General features: G+C 42.7%; 1 protein-coding gene across 4 annotated transcripts in view; it reads left to right on the forward strand.

Annotated features, from left to right (window-relative positions):
• Window positions 1-348: 348 nt before the first annotated feature.
• rundc3b (RUN domain containing 3b) overlaps window positions 349-15,025 on the forward strand; it is a 113,533-nt gene continuing 98,856 nt past the window's right edge. The window contains exon 1 of one of the 4 annotated variants that reach the window (XM_072575847.1): window positions 349-1,035. In XM_072575847.1, coding sequence (XP_072431948.1) covers window positions 941-1,035 — 95 coding nt within the window. In that variant the 5' untranslated portion in view covers window positions 349-940. Of the gene's footprint in view, window positions 1,036-1,984; window positions 2,004-15,025 lie in introns of those variants that run through there. The other 3 variants (XM_072575846.1, XM_072575850.1, XM_072575849.1) reach the window with 3 other exon arrangements.

The following is a 15,025-nucleotide window of genomic DNA, read 5'->3' on the forward strand; positions in this document are numbered from 1 at the left end:
CAGACAATTAATTCACGTCAGAAGACGTGAGATGCAGCCTTTTCACAAGATATAGGCCGACAGTGATTTATAAATAAACAGCTAAAAAAAAGCAGTACTGAACAGGTTCGGTTATTGTTCTCTGCAGATCATGCAAAATGCAGCTGGACATATCCATCATTTCCGGGTTCTGATTTCCAGCATTGGCAATATTTGCCTTTGTAGCACAACGACCGCTTTTGAAGTCGTACACAGCGAGGCAATAGAGTGTAACACCAGCCGGTTTTTGTGTTTCGATGTTGCTATCCTGCGGGGAGGGGTTGGGGAACAATGTATATGCGTGGACCCTCCCTATGCTTTTGCCTGGGTGAGGTCAGACTGTCGGTGTGTCCCTTTAAAGGCAATTCGAGCTGTAAACTTCCGGTCCCGTGGTGTGTGACAGAAGGAAACTGGATGGAGAGCAGCTTGTTTCCCAGTTTCTCGTTGGGACTGTTTGTGCTGGGAAAAGGCAGTAATGGACACAGCTAGTACTGGGCTCTCAAATACCGGAGGGAGGCAGGGGGAACCAGGATATTAGCTGTGCGGAATACCAAGCATGTGCAAAGCTAACACTTGCAGGTCTACTGAAAATATTATTGTACAAAGCTGTTGCATAATGCATTGATCCTGATGCACAAGTGCCTCTGGACTACAGCTCATTCTCGTTGGCAGTTCCGAATCATTTGCTTCCCTGTTTGCTGCTGTGTGGGGTTTCTTTGCTGCAGCAGCTGCAGGTTTATTTTGGCTGAATCTGGGCTCTGTTCTGGCTGAAGCCGGCTGCACGGATGAGCATTCAGCCTGCTCCCACAATCTGCTCCTGGAGCACCGTGCACCGCAGATCATTTCAGCATCCCCCCACCGCCCCTCAACTCCTGCCAGAGTTCACTTTGGTTCTGATTCGCATCTTTTTTTAAGAGAGAGAATGGCTTCTATCAGCCTGGGACTAAATTTCTCGCGAAAGAAGAGCTTGGCGAGGAACGCTGCAGTGGAACGGAAAAACCTCATCACCGTTTGCAGGTAAACCGAGGCTTCCTGCCTGAAACATTACTGCCCTTTGTCTGTCATTTCTCCCGGTGGGATCAGTGGGGCTTGGCTTCAGAGAATCCCAGTGAAGCTAACAGTGTGTGTACTTGCAATTTCTGTCCCTTAACGTTGGTTTGCTGGCCGCTTATCTGCATTGCTATAAAATAAAGCTCTTGATTTCAAGGGCTATTTTGCATCATTTTGTTGGGTGAATTACTTTGGGGTTGTGTGCAGTTCCTCATGCAGTTGTCCCAGTCTGATCTATAAGCTGTGCATCGGATACTGTCAAATCATGGAGTGAACCTTTCACAGACACAGAGACTGTTCCCACTGTATATTTTTTAAAAAACTCAATATTGTTGAGTTTACTACATGTCCATTTGTGTAGGGCACTTGCCAAGTTTTTTTTTGTGTGTGACTGGGACCATCCCACAGCCCAGTCCCTTTCAGTGAATACCAGTCCTGGTGCCAGTGTCTTTGTGGAGGACGGGGTAATCATGAGGCGAATGGGACAAACCAGTTTGTCGAGTCCTGCAGAGGAGGTGCCTGCCTCAGTGGTGTGCACTGGCTGCAGTGTGTTCTCACTGCAAACGAATTGGATCAGGCTAAGAGTCCGCTTGCTGGCAGCTAGGGAACCGCTCGGAGTGAAGAAGGGGAAGAAAAATCATGTGCTGTTAAATTTTCCAATTGGCTAATCGAATCCGATTCAAATATTAAGATTGGATCAACAAGGTTGAGGCTCGGTAGATTAATGTTTAGCTCCTGATTGTTGCAATGACTGTCCACACGGTGCAGGGCCATTTCTATTCCCTGTCTATCAGCTTCCAGCCATAGAAATGTATAAGTGCATTTTGCTGCTGACCCGAGGGTTACACTGAGCACCAGGAGGTGGAAGTGACCGACCGGGAAATAGGAGGGCTCTCTTCTTTCCCCGCCTGCAGCTCTAGGTCGGACAGCGCACTGTGGGTTTGTTGGATGTTTTTTGTTGCCACCTTGCGCTCTCGTTTAAGGAATACTTTATTCCCCCTCCCGCAATTAACTATCTAATCATCTAGAAGTTAGAAATATTTTTGTCCCGTTTCATTCAAGGTGTACAAACATTGATTGTTGTGTTTCCCCTTCCTGCTGTGCACACGCAGTGACTAATCGATATTGCTTAATGGGAGTAAATGGTGCGATTGGAATGGTGTACAAGATACTTAAACCGCTTCCTTTCATAAGTAAGGGACTGGAGGGCTTCTCTGGTAGTGAAAATCCTACTACGGATTCAAATATTTTGTTTGACTCCAGAAAGTATTTCATCCGAAAGCGAAATCTTCTTCATCCAAATCCAAAGATGTGCAGGTCAGGTGAATTGGCCATGTTAAATTGCCCATAGTGTTAGGTGTTTTAGTCAGGGGTAATTATAGGGTAGGGGAATGGGTCTGGGTGGGTTACTGTTGGAGGGTCTGTGTGGACCTGTTAGGGCCTGTTCCCATACTGTAGGGAATCTAATCTGATCCACTCCGTCAACCTTGGTCCATGGTAACTTTTGGTTCACCAGTACCTCCACTTGAATTTCCCATGGCTGTGTTTAAATTCCTTGGTGACCTTTCGCCCCTATTCTCCTGGTAAAAGTTTTGAAGAACTCTGGAGATCCTGGAACACTGGGCTGTTACCCATTTTCACTCGGGCCACTATCCGTTCCTTTTCCTATAGTTATCTGGACCCGAGTATTTACAATTTCCTGTCTAAAATTCCACCATCCCTGACTGAGACTTTTTCTAATCAACCAGATCAGAGATATTATCACATCTCTTGAGGAAGTGGGTCTTGAACGCAGGCCTCCTAGCTCAAAGGTATCTCGAGCCCTCCAGCTCTTTTCTATTTATATCCAGACCATGCTCTTATGCACAACTGAACAGTTTTCTCATCACCAAATCGCCAGTAGTTTTTTTCATCTAATAACCACTGCCAGTAAATTCATCCGTGCTTTTCAATTGAATAATTTATGTGCAAAATTTATTAGCTTGCGCTTCTCTTATCAAAGGGAACTCTCTAAGCTGACCATATTATTGGTTGTACCTGCCTACTAACTGTCATTTTACACTTGACGACTGTAAATTGTGCATTTAACATGTTCCCTTTTGGAAAGGCAAATGAGGGCAGGACTTGTACGCTTAATGGAAAGTTCCTGGGGAGTGTTGCTGAACAAAGACCTTGGAGTGCAGGTTCATAGTTCCTTGAAAGTGGAATCACAGATAAGATAGTGAAGAAGGCTTTTGATATGCTTTACTTTATTGGTCAGTGCGTTGAGTATAGGAGTTTTACCTGCACATCCACCAATATCATTTATGGTATCCCATTGCTCCCGATGAGGTCTCCTCTACATTGGGGAGACTGGACACCTCCTAGCAGAGCGCTTTAGGGAACATCTCTGGGACACCCGCACAATCAACCCCACCGTCCCCCCCCCCACTCTGAGGACACGCAGGTCCTGGGCCGCCTTTACTGTCGCTCCCTCACCACCTGACGCCTAGAGGAAGAACGCCTTGGAATACTTCAACCCCAGGGCGTCAATGTGGACTCCCAGTTTCCTCACTTCCCTTCCCCTCACCTTACCGCAGTTCCATCCTTCCAGCTCAGCACTGTCCTCACGACCTGTCCCACTTGCCAATCTCCCTTTCCACCTATCTGTTCCACCCTCCCCTATGACCTATCACTTCCATCCCCACCCCCATTCACCTATTGTACTCTTTGCTACCTTCTCCCCAGCGCTTCTTTTTCTTCTCCCCCTACCCCTCCCCACCCCCCATTTATTTCTCCACCCTGGAGGCTTCCTGCTTCTATTCCTGATGAAAAGCTTTTGCCCAAAACGCTGATTTTCCTGCTCTTTGGATGCTGTCTGCCTGACCTGCTGTGCTTTTCCAGCACCACTCTCTTCTAAACTATAGAAGTTGGGAGTCATGTTGCAGCTATACAGGGCATTGGTTAGGCCACTTCAGGAAGGATATTGTGAAACTCAAAAGGGTTCAGAAAGCATGTTGCCAGATTTGGAGGATTAGATTAGATTACTTACAGTGTGGAAACAGGCCCTTCGGCCCAACAAGTCCACACCGACCCGCCACCCACCCATACCCCTACATCTACCCCTTATCTAACACTACGGGCAATTTAGCATGGCCAATTCACCTGTCCTGCACATCTTTGGACTGTGGGAGGAAACCGGAGCACCCGGAGGAAACCCACGCAGACACGGGGAGAATGTGCAAACTCCACACAGTCAGTCGCCTGAGGTGGGAATTGAACCCGGGTCTCTGGCGCTGTGAGGCAGCAGTGCTAACCACTGTGCCACTGTGCCGCCCAGGATCTGAGCTATAGGCTGGGGCTATCCTCCCTGGAGCATTGGAGGCTGAGGGGTGATCTTGTAGAAGTTTATAAAATTGAGCGGCATGGATAGGGTAAATAGATAAGGTCTCCTCCCAGGGGTGGGGTAGTCCAGAGGGCAGGTTTAGGGTGAGAGTGGTAAGATTTTAAAACCTTTTCACAGGGTGGTATGTGTATGGAATGAGCTGCCACAGGAAGTGGAGGCTGGTGCAATTACAACATTTTAAAAGGCATCTGGATGGGTATATCAATAAGAAGGGTTTAGAGGGATTCAGGCCAAATGCTGGCAAATGGGGTTAGATTAATTTAGGATATCTGGTCAGTATGGACAAATTGGACTGAAGAGTCTGTTTCTGTGCTGTACATCTGACTCTTATAAGATGGCCCAAGGAATGTATTTGGAACATTATCAAACAAAATTTGATATTGAGCCAAAATTTGACACAATATATCAAAAGGTTTTTCTGCATTGTCATTATAAAATCACATTGACCTCATACAATGCCTTAGACACATTTTTAAGTTTGTAACCTTAAAATATTGCATAATATCAGCTGTATGTCTCCTTTTTTTCTGTACATTGCTCTTGTGAAGTGTCTGAAGATGCTTTATTACATCGAAGATGCTGTTTAATGTGTTCAATTTTCAGTAGGATTATCTCCAATTATGAAGTTGTATAAAGTGTATGGACAGAAGATCTGTTGATCTATATAGACCAGGGAAGCCTCAGATTTGTGGCTTGGCTTGAGCTGAATTGGTCAATCTCAGTGGAGTTGGTTGCCCAGATCATGTAACTTACCTCCAGTTGATTGTGTTCTGCTATGGTTCTTTGGACCATGCACATGTGCAAAGAAGTCATCCCTCATGCTTAACTGTTTCCATAACATACCCTGCCTTTGCTCGTGTAAAGTGATAACATTGTGAAGAAGAGCAGTGGGTGACAGTGTCTAGAGTGCCACACTGTTTATTAGTGTTGTCACCTGTTTGTTTTAACCTGGACAAAAGAAATTAAATGAAATTCTAACATTAAAGGTAACAAATTGTTAGGCGGGTTGGATCGAAGGTTCTGTTTCCATGTTGTGCATCTCTGACTCTGAGCTGTAAATTTGCTTTCACTACTTCTGTTGCTTGTGTGACAGCAATTAAGACAGAAGAAATGGGAAGTAAAAGTAATATGTCCTAATCTTAATCATACGATGGTGGGAAATGTTACCTAATCTTCCTCTTGTGACTTATTTAAAAAGTATAAAAATAGATTAAAAATGCTTTCAATATTCTTATTCTTCCCTTCTCCACACTTCATTGCAGCCCGGTGATCTATGGCATTATGTAATGTAGGCTCTTACCACCCATGAGTCTAGATTAGTGGTGGTGGAAAAGCACAGCAGGTCAGGCAGCATTCAAGGAGCAGGAAAATTGATTTTCCTGCTCCTTGGGTTCTGCCTGACCTGTTCTTTTCCAGCACCACTCTAATCTAGACTCAGGTTTCCAGCATCTGCAGCCCTTGTTTTTATCTCTTACCATCCATGAGAATAAGTGAAATGACTATGCTGCCAAATGGTTGAATGTCATATTACCTAGTTCATGCATGTTAAGATGTATTGTTCTTGATTGGATAGTTGTGGGTTGGACTGGGTTTTGCAGTTATGTACCTTGAGCTGTGAGCTGGGTTCCAGTTTTTCCACTCCTGTGACCTTCGTGGAACCTCCCTAGTTTGCTTTAACAAGCTTGCAAAGTGGGGGAAACTGCACCAAATACTGTATGGCATCGCAATCTTTTTTGAACCTCCTTGAAGGTCTTTACGTGGAAGTGGTGAACCTGTCACTTATTGACTTTGCCCTGGATGTCTTTCTGGTTCTTTAGGTATGTTACCTCCAGAGCTACAACAATATTCTGCATGTTGTATTTATGTAATGCCTTTAATATTATCAAAAGTCTCAAGGGTGCTTCAATGGAGCATAAAATATAACAGTCAGTGATCCTATTGGACAGATGACCAAAAGCTTATGTCAGAGGTTTTGCGGAAGAGATGGAAAAGGATGAGGGGGTGGGGGGCACTTGTAAGCTTGGGACCATGGTGAGTGACTTAGGCACGCACAAGATTGAGGTTGAAAGAACATGGGGTTCTTGGGTTGTGAAAGATATTTTAAAAAATATGTAGAAAGTGTGAGGAAGAGTTTGAACATAAGTTGTCATTGAAAAACATTATATAACAGTCATGAGTCATGTGTACCTGATACTGTGCATCTTGTCAAAATGTAATTTGAAACCAGCAAGCTTTAGCCATAATGGCTAAACCTAATCTGTGAGGAAGCCCAAGTTTGTGTCCTATCAAGCATATATGCTGCTGTTCACTAAATGGTTTGCTTGTGTACCCTGCTAATAAGGAAAAATACATTGTATTTGCAGGAGAAATTGCTATATGATGTATTTAAGTATGCATTATGCATACCTCAAATATGGTGCAATGTGGCATTAAAATATTCTTTTGCTCTCATGTTTCCCCTTATAGTATCTTTCTCCTCTTAAGTTTTGGAATAGTTTCTTTTTGTTTTTCACATTGACAGATCAAACAAAAACAGGACACCAATGAATAGGCCATTCGACCCTTGAACCTGTTCTATTATTCAATTAAATTGTGGCTGACCTGTATCTTGGACTCTATTAATGAATGTTTTGATGCATATTCCTTTGGCCTTTGTCTATCACAGTTTTATCTATTTCAACTGATTCAACATCCCTGGCTCTTTAGAGAAAAGAGAGAATTTGTCTTGCAGACGTTTCGTCCCCTGTCTAGGTGACATCCTCAGTGCTTGGGAGCCTCCTGTGAAGCGCTTCTGTGCTGTTTCCTCCGGCATTTATAGTGGCCTGTCTCTGCCGCTTCCGGTTGTCAGTTTCAGCTGTCCGCTGTAGTGGCCGGTATATTGGGTCCAGGTCGATGTGTTTGTTGATAGAGTCTGTGGATGAGTGCCATGCCTCTAGGAATTCCCTGTCTGTTCTCTGTTTGGCTTGCCCTATAATGGTAGTGTTGTCCCAGTCGAATTCATGTTGCTTGTCATCTGTGTGTGGCTACTAAGGATAGCTGGTCGTGTCGTTTCGTGGCTAGTTGGTGTTCATGGATACGGATCGTTAGCTGTCTTCCTGTTTGTCCTATGTAGTGTTTTGTGCAGTCCTTGCATGGGATTTTGTACACTACATTGGTTTTGCTCATGCTGGGTATCGGGCCCTTCGTTCTGGTGAGTTGTTGTCTGAGAGTGGCTGTTGGTTTGTGTGCTGTTATGAGTCCTAGTGGTCGCAGTAGTCTTGCTGTCAGTTCGGAAATGCTCCTGATGTATGGTAGTATGGCTAGACATGCCACAACCCAAAGGACTAGCCACACTAGGACACTACAGCGGACAGCTGGAACTGACAACCGGAAGCGGCAGAGACAGGCCACTATAAATGCCGGAGGAAACAGCACAGAAGCGCTTCACAGGAGGTTCCCAAGCACTGAGGATGTCACCTAGACAGGGGACGAAACGTCTGCAAGACAAATTCCCAGCTCGGCAAACAGAACCACAACAACGAGCATCCGAGCTACAAATCTTCTCCCAAACTTTGAAGAAAAGAGAAGCCTAGCAAAGCCTGAAAACTGAGTGAGTGTCTTGTCTATTGACTGGAGAAGTGCCAGCAAACTTCCTGTTTGTTCTGTGGGATAGGCTCAGTGGAATCAAAAAAGGCACTTGTGGCCAATATTTGACCCTCCGAGGACACTAGCAGCAGAAGCCTATTTGTTAAGAACTGCTTTGTTGAGGTCTGGCAGGTCCTCATCCTCAAATTGCAATGGGGGATTGAATTCTATGCTGTGGGTAGGGTTTTCGGGCAGAGGGTTTGCTAAGTTTGGTTGCAGAGTTGAAGCTGAGCTATCAGGGTTTCCCTGCAGGCTCCAGAATCTTCTCTCTGTGGCATGTTTGTCTAACTAGATCTGTGCTTGGAAACCAGTCTGATTTGAGGGGCTCAGCTTGCTGTTGAACGAGGAATGCTGTAGGAGACTGGCCACCCAGGACCAGTTAAGGAACCCATTGGTTAACCTTTTTAGACAGTGAGAACTGATGGATCCCTAACCCTGCAGTGATTGGATAGAGGGGTGGCACAGGATGTGCGATGCTTGGGTGCTGTTCCCTGGCCTGATGGATGGGAGATTTTGGTAGTGTTGGAGATGGGTATGAATGCTATGTCAGGGAACTAAGAAAGCATCATTGCTCCTTCGGGTCCACACCCAAGGAGTCAAGACATTTCATTGAAGCTGCCCTTGTCTCTCTGGAAAAGTCAAAGTTCAAATGTAAAATATAAAGGCCTCTGATCTCTATTTAAGGCATAATAAGCCTGTTAGCAGGTTGTGTACCTGTTCATCTCTGGGACAGTCCCTGTTAAGCTCTAATAGTTTGAGGTCAGGTTTAAGATTGGTACAATCCACTTCCTGTGACCCCAACCCAACCACATTTGGGGTTAAAGTTAGCCCTTGTTGTCTAGTTCTGTAATATCATGGCTACTTCTTAATCACTAGGATGTGTACGATACTTTTATATGACCTGATATCCCTCTGACTGTACACTGGAATCCCAGTCATCAAGCATAAAAAAGGCTCTTAAGAACATCAAGTCTACACCAGTCAAAAACCATCACCTAACTTATCTAATCAGTTTTTCCAGCACTTGGCCCATATGCATTGGCATCATAAAAGTGCCCAACTAAATACTACAAAAAATGTTATCAGGGTTTCTGCCTCTATCACCTTTTACATGTAGTGAGTTCCACCACCTTCTGGGCAAAAAGAAATTCCACACATTCCTCCTCAACCTCCTTAACTAGTCTGTCTATTTGTTTTAGGCCAATTATTCAAAACTGATGTAGTCTGACCAAGCCTCTGTATAATTCACAAAAAACTTCCTTCTCTTTCATCTGTCCATTGACCTTTTAGAGCTTACGTACATGTTTGTTCATCTGAATAAAACCCTCTGTTCCTGCACAGCTCCTTGTTTCTCTTTAAACTAGTCAGGTTTGTCAGCCTTGATCTGAGCTTAACCATCTACTACTTCAAGTTGAAATCCATCAGTTTTCTCTGCTTGCCTAGTCTATTATGTGACTATATAACTTTATGCTTGAGTCTATGCATTGAATCAAAGCAAGTCCTGAAGACTAAGTGGCACAGAGGCAGACTGGCTTGGCAAAACTGAAAAATCTTTGACAAGCCATGCTACATGTATCTTTATAAATGCATTTTCTGCATGGGGCTTTAATAGAGCTCCTTATGCTGTGGATGTTTGAATAGGTTAAGTTCCTTTTAATATTAAATTTTCATAAGCCTGGGATGTAAAGATGCCATCAGCTCAATAAAGTCCATTCTTATCAAGGACTAATGCTACATTCATGAAACTTGGGCTGAGATTTTTAACTCCCTCTAAGTACACTTGCATAGTTGAAGCAGAAGTCTTAGCAGCACTTGAATAAACCCAATCTATGCCTATCAGGTTATTACAAATGATTCTATTAAAGTAGCTGGGAAATGTTGGATATTTTCTTATTGCACAATGACAGAAGCTAAGGTGAAATCTGCAAGGTTGTAATGCTGAAAAAAGCATGTGGTGTACTGGGGGCATGCTGGGTGGACAGGTCAGAGGTTGAAGCCATCTTCTGTTTACATAATCATTGCATTATTGAGATAGTGAGAGTGTCCCAACCTCTGACCTAGGAGGCCTGGTTTCAAGTCCCACCTAATCCCAGATGTGTGTAATAACATTAAAGGAATAGGTTATTTAGAAAATTTATCTGAATGTTAAAAATGTGGGAATGGAATTCTCCTGCATGAATATCCTCCCAGATATGGGTACATTGCATAAATTAGCAGCCCTTTTATGCAAACGTATTCTCCATTTTTAAAAAGTTGCCTTTTTTCTCTGAATGAGCAAGTGTTTTCACCAGAGAAAACCTTAATTGTAGATTGACACACCTCCTTATTTAACATTGGTATGATTTCTTTCACTGGACTTGACTAGAAATTAATGTAATGTTTCCTTTACAAAAGTATCATTTCTGTCAAATGCTCAATAGGATTCTCAGTCTTTGAGATTAATATGTAATAAGGTTCATAAACCAGCTTCTTTCATTCAAATTTCAAACAAACTTTTGTTATTCAGAAATTATTTGTTTTCTTTTCTCCTGAATGATTTTACAAACTGCACATTCAAGATCACTTGCTCCAACTTAAACTAGCTTTTTGCTATATTCATGACTGTTACCTGACAACTTTTCAATTATGGAATACAATCGATCTCACTTAGTCATTGAGATGAACAGCATGGGAACAGACCATTCAGTCCAACTTGTCCATGCCAACCAGATATCTTAACCTAATCTAGTCCCACTTGGCCTATATCCCTCTAAATGCTTCCTATTCATATGCCTTTTTAAATGTTGTAATTGTACCAGCCTCCACCACTTTCTCTGGCAGCTCATTCCATGCATACACTACCATTTGTATGAAAGTGAGGTCCCTTTTTATCTTTTTTTTTCTCTCTCTCCCTCTCACCCTAAACCTATGCCCTCTGGTGCTGGACTCTCCCACTCCAGGGAAAATACCTTGTTTATTTATCCTATCCATACCCCTCGTGATTTTATAGTCCTCTATAAGGTCACCCCTCCGCCTCCACTCCAGGGAAAACAGCCTCTCCCTATAGCTCAAATCCTTGAACCTTGGCAACATCCATGTTAATCTTTTCTGAACCCTTTCAAGTTTCACAACATCCTTCCAATAGAAAGGGCATCAGAATTGCATGTGATATTCCAGCAGCGGTCTAACCAATATCCTCTACAGCCGCAATATGATATCCCAGCTCCTATTCTCTATACTCTGACCAGTAAAGGACAGCATACCAAAGGCTGTCTTCACTATCTTATCTACCTTCCACTCTACTTCAAGGAACTATGCATGTGCACTCCAAGGTCTCTTTGTTTAGCACAGAGTCATAGAGGTGTACAGCATGGAAACAGACCCTTCGGTCCAACCTGTCCATGCCGGCCAGATATCTCAACCCAATCTAGTCCCACCTGTCAGCACCCAGCCCATATCCCTCCAGACCCTTCCTATTCATATACCTTTTAAATGTTGTAATTGTACCAGCCTCCACCACATCCTCTGATCGCTCATTCCATATACGTACCACCCTCTGTGTGAAAAAGTTGCCCTTTAGGTGTCTCTTATATCTTTCCCTTGTCACCCTAAACCTACTTCTGTACTCCCCGACCCCAGGGAAAGACTTTGTCTATTTATCCTATCCATGCCCCTCAATTTTGTAAACCTCTATAAGGTCACCCCTCAGCCTCCGCTCCAGAGAAAACAGCCCCAGCCTGTTCACCCTCTCCCTGTAGCTCAGATCCTCCAACCCTGACAACATGTAAATCTTTTCTGAGCCCTTTCAAGTTTCGCAACATCTTTCCGATAGGAAGGAGACCAGAATTGCACGTAATATTCCAACAGTGGCCTAACCAATGTCCTGTACAGCTGCAACATGACCTCCCAACTCCTGTACTCAATACTCTGACCAATAAAGGAAAGTATACCAAACGCCACCTTCACTCTCCTGTCTACCTGCAACTCCACTTTCAAGGGTCTATGAACCTGCATTCCAAGGTCTTTGTTCAGCATCACTCCCTAGGACCTTACCATTAAGTGTATAAGTCCTGCTAAGATTTGCTTTCCCAAAATGCAGCACCTCACATTTATCTGAATTAAACTCCATCTCTCACTTTTCAGCCCATTGGCCCATCTGGTCCAGATCCTGTTGTAATCGGAGTTAACCCTCTTCGCTGTCCACTACTAATTTTGGTGTCATCTGCAAAATTACTAACCATGCCTCCTATGTACACATCTAAATCATTTATATTATCTGAAATGGGACTGCAAGTTGTACAGTTGGTGCTTGATCTACTGGAATGGAGCAGATGCGTTCAATCTCCACGGAGAGAAAGTAGACCAGGGTTATGCAAGGCAGTGTTAACAAACTATATTTTGAATTTGGTGAACTTTGAGAATCTGAGTTTCAAAGAAAACTGTAGGCTTTAAAATGGTGGCAATCTAGTTAAGAATTTTTCTTTGTTTTAAAAAAAAGTACTCATAATTTATAAAGGTTAGATGTAAATTCAGGAATGGTTTTCATTTTGAACATAATGGTATCCCACATTTCAGCTTTATCAACTCCAGTAATAGTGCCAGCAATGTGACTGTTCAGTTTGAATATGGCTCAACTCCAAAAAGCCATAAATGTCCTGCAGCTAAAGTAATGTTGAGATTATATGGTGACCTATTACTTCAAGATGGCAGTTCTTGTACTCCCAATAAATAAGTATTGAATAGCTCATCCCTTTTCTATATCGAAGTATCAGTGGTTTAATATTTGTCATGATTTCTGGCTGCTTTAAAAAGAAAATCACTTCAGGAAAAGCTTATTAAAAGCAAGTTGTGCTAAAATGATGAAGGATTCAATGCCTTGGACAAATGGTGTTTTGGTCTGACATTGAATAAAATTAGTCCTATTACTACAATGAACTTGTATTAATTTTGCCTTGAGTACACTTCACAGTATTACATTTTAGACTGAGTCACAGGTGATCTATCTTAGCTGCTGGAAATAACCTTATCATAATTATATTCTTTGTGAAATGTATTATACTCCGAAAGGTATTTAATTTTTTAAAATGAAAAATTAGACTGACTTGGAATCACAATGAAGCAGTGAGGTTCTTAGATTGGCATCTCTACTTAAGCAAATTGAAATACCTCACACTGTTTTGTGTAGATAATATAATACTGTATTGAATTAACTCCAGATGTGCACGTGTCTCCTGCTGAATTTCAATCCAAAAATCCCCCTTTTTATCCACTTGTAGTTATCTTTCATTTTTACTGTATACATTTTGAGCTCCAAGTTACCATTACGTGCAGACATGACTGTGTTCCTGTGCATTAGCAACTGCTTGTTATTCCAGCTATTCCCCCTTTTTTTTTGTTTCCATGCATGGCACACAAAAGGTAAAGTGGCTGTATCTTGTGATTGTGAACATGTGGGCTGTTGGCTTTTTCTCCATTGTCTGCTCGTGGGATAATGTGCTCTCTGACTTGATTTGAAGATCTTTTCAGCTGACTCTGCCAACTTGCATTTGCTGTGTTTGGCAAGGCAGTCTTTTCATTGTATGACTTTTTGCATCAAAATTTTGGTTTTTCTACAGTTCTTCCCCCTCTCTCTTGTACTCTTTTTTTGTCAGTTGGCGTGGCCTCCAAAACACTGAATTGCATTTTGGAGAATTAAAGATTATCAATTTTGAGATTTTAACTTATTTTTACTCCCAAATTGCTACACTTTCACGTCTAATACCTGAAATTCTGACTGCTAATGACTATTGCAGTTCTGCTGTAGCCAGTGTTGGGACTACAACCATTCAAGTGATACGTTAATGATCTGGATGAAGAGACTGAGGACATTGTGTCTTCCGCAACAATAAGTGGCGGGACAGGTAATGTTGAGGAAGCAGGGAGGCTGCAGAAGGACTTAAAGAGGCTGATAAAGTGGGCAAAGAAGTGGCAGATGCAATAGCGTAAGTTTATCCATTATGGTAGGAGGAATAGAGGTGTAGACTATTTTCTAAATGGAGAAGGGATTCAGAAATCTGAAGCACAGAGTCCTAATTCAGGATTCTCTTAAGACTAATGTTAGCTTCAGGTGGCAGTTGAAGCACATGTAATGTTAGCTGAAGTTTCAAGAGGGCTAGAATGCAAGAGCAGAGATGTACAGCTGAGGCTATGTAAGACTCTGGTCAGACCAAATTTGGAATATTGAGTAGATTTGGGCCCCATATTGAAACAAGGATGTGTTAAGGGAGGGATTCCGGAGGCAACTTTAAAAGAACGATTGCGGGGATGGAGGGCTTGTCATATGAGGAGTAATTGAGGACTTTGGGTCTGTACTTGGAGTTTAGAAGAATGAAGGGAGAATCTGATTTAAAGTTAGAATACTGAGCAGCCTGGGTAGAATGAACATGGACAAGCTGTTTCTGCTGTAGGAGAGACTAAGACATGATGGCACAGCCTCTGTGAAATGATGACCCTTTTTAGAACTGAAATGAGGAGTTTCTTCAGAGGTTGATGAATCTGTGAAATTCATTGCCACTGAAGGCTGTGGCGGTCAAGCCATTGAGTGTAGTAAAGACAGAGGTTCTTGATTAGTAAGGTGATTTAAGGGTGACCAGGAGAAGACAGGAGATTGGGAAACATATAAACCATGATTGAATGGTGGAGCAGACTCAATGGACTGAATGGCCTAATTCTGTTCTTGTATGTTATGATCTTGCTATAACATTGGTCTCTTTAAATTTATTTGACTTCTCTGTGAGCATTGTTCCAGAACTTAAGCTTTGTATTCAAGCTTTTCACTTTTGGATTGGTATCTGATTTAACTTCACACAGGTCTGTGAAGTTCATAACGTTGCAGGAAGCACCTCGTGTCCATCTGGCACCTGAGATTAATTTTGTACATTCTTCATCGCAATAGTTTAAAAACCACTTTCCTCCTTTAACACTCTGCCA

This window comes from Chiloscyllium punctatum, chromosome 8 (genome assembly GCF_047496795.1).
Source record: "Chiloscyllium punctatum isolate Juve2018m chromosome 8, sChiPun1.3, whole genome shotgun sequence".
NCBI lineage: Eukaryota > Metazoa > Chordata > Chondrichthyes > Orectolobiformes > Hemiscylliidae > Chiloscyllium > Chiloscyllium punctatum.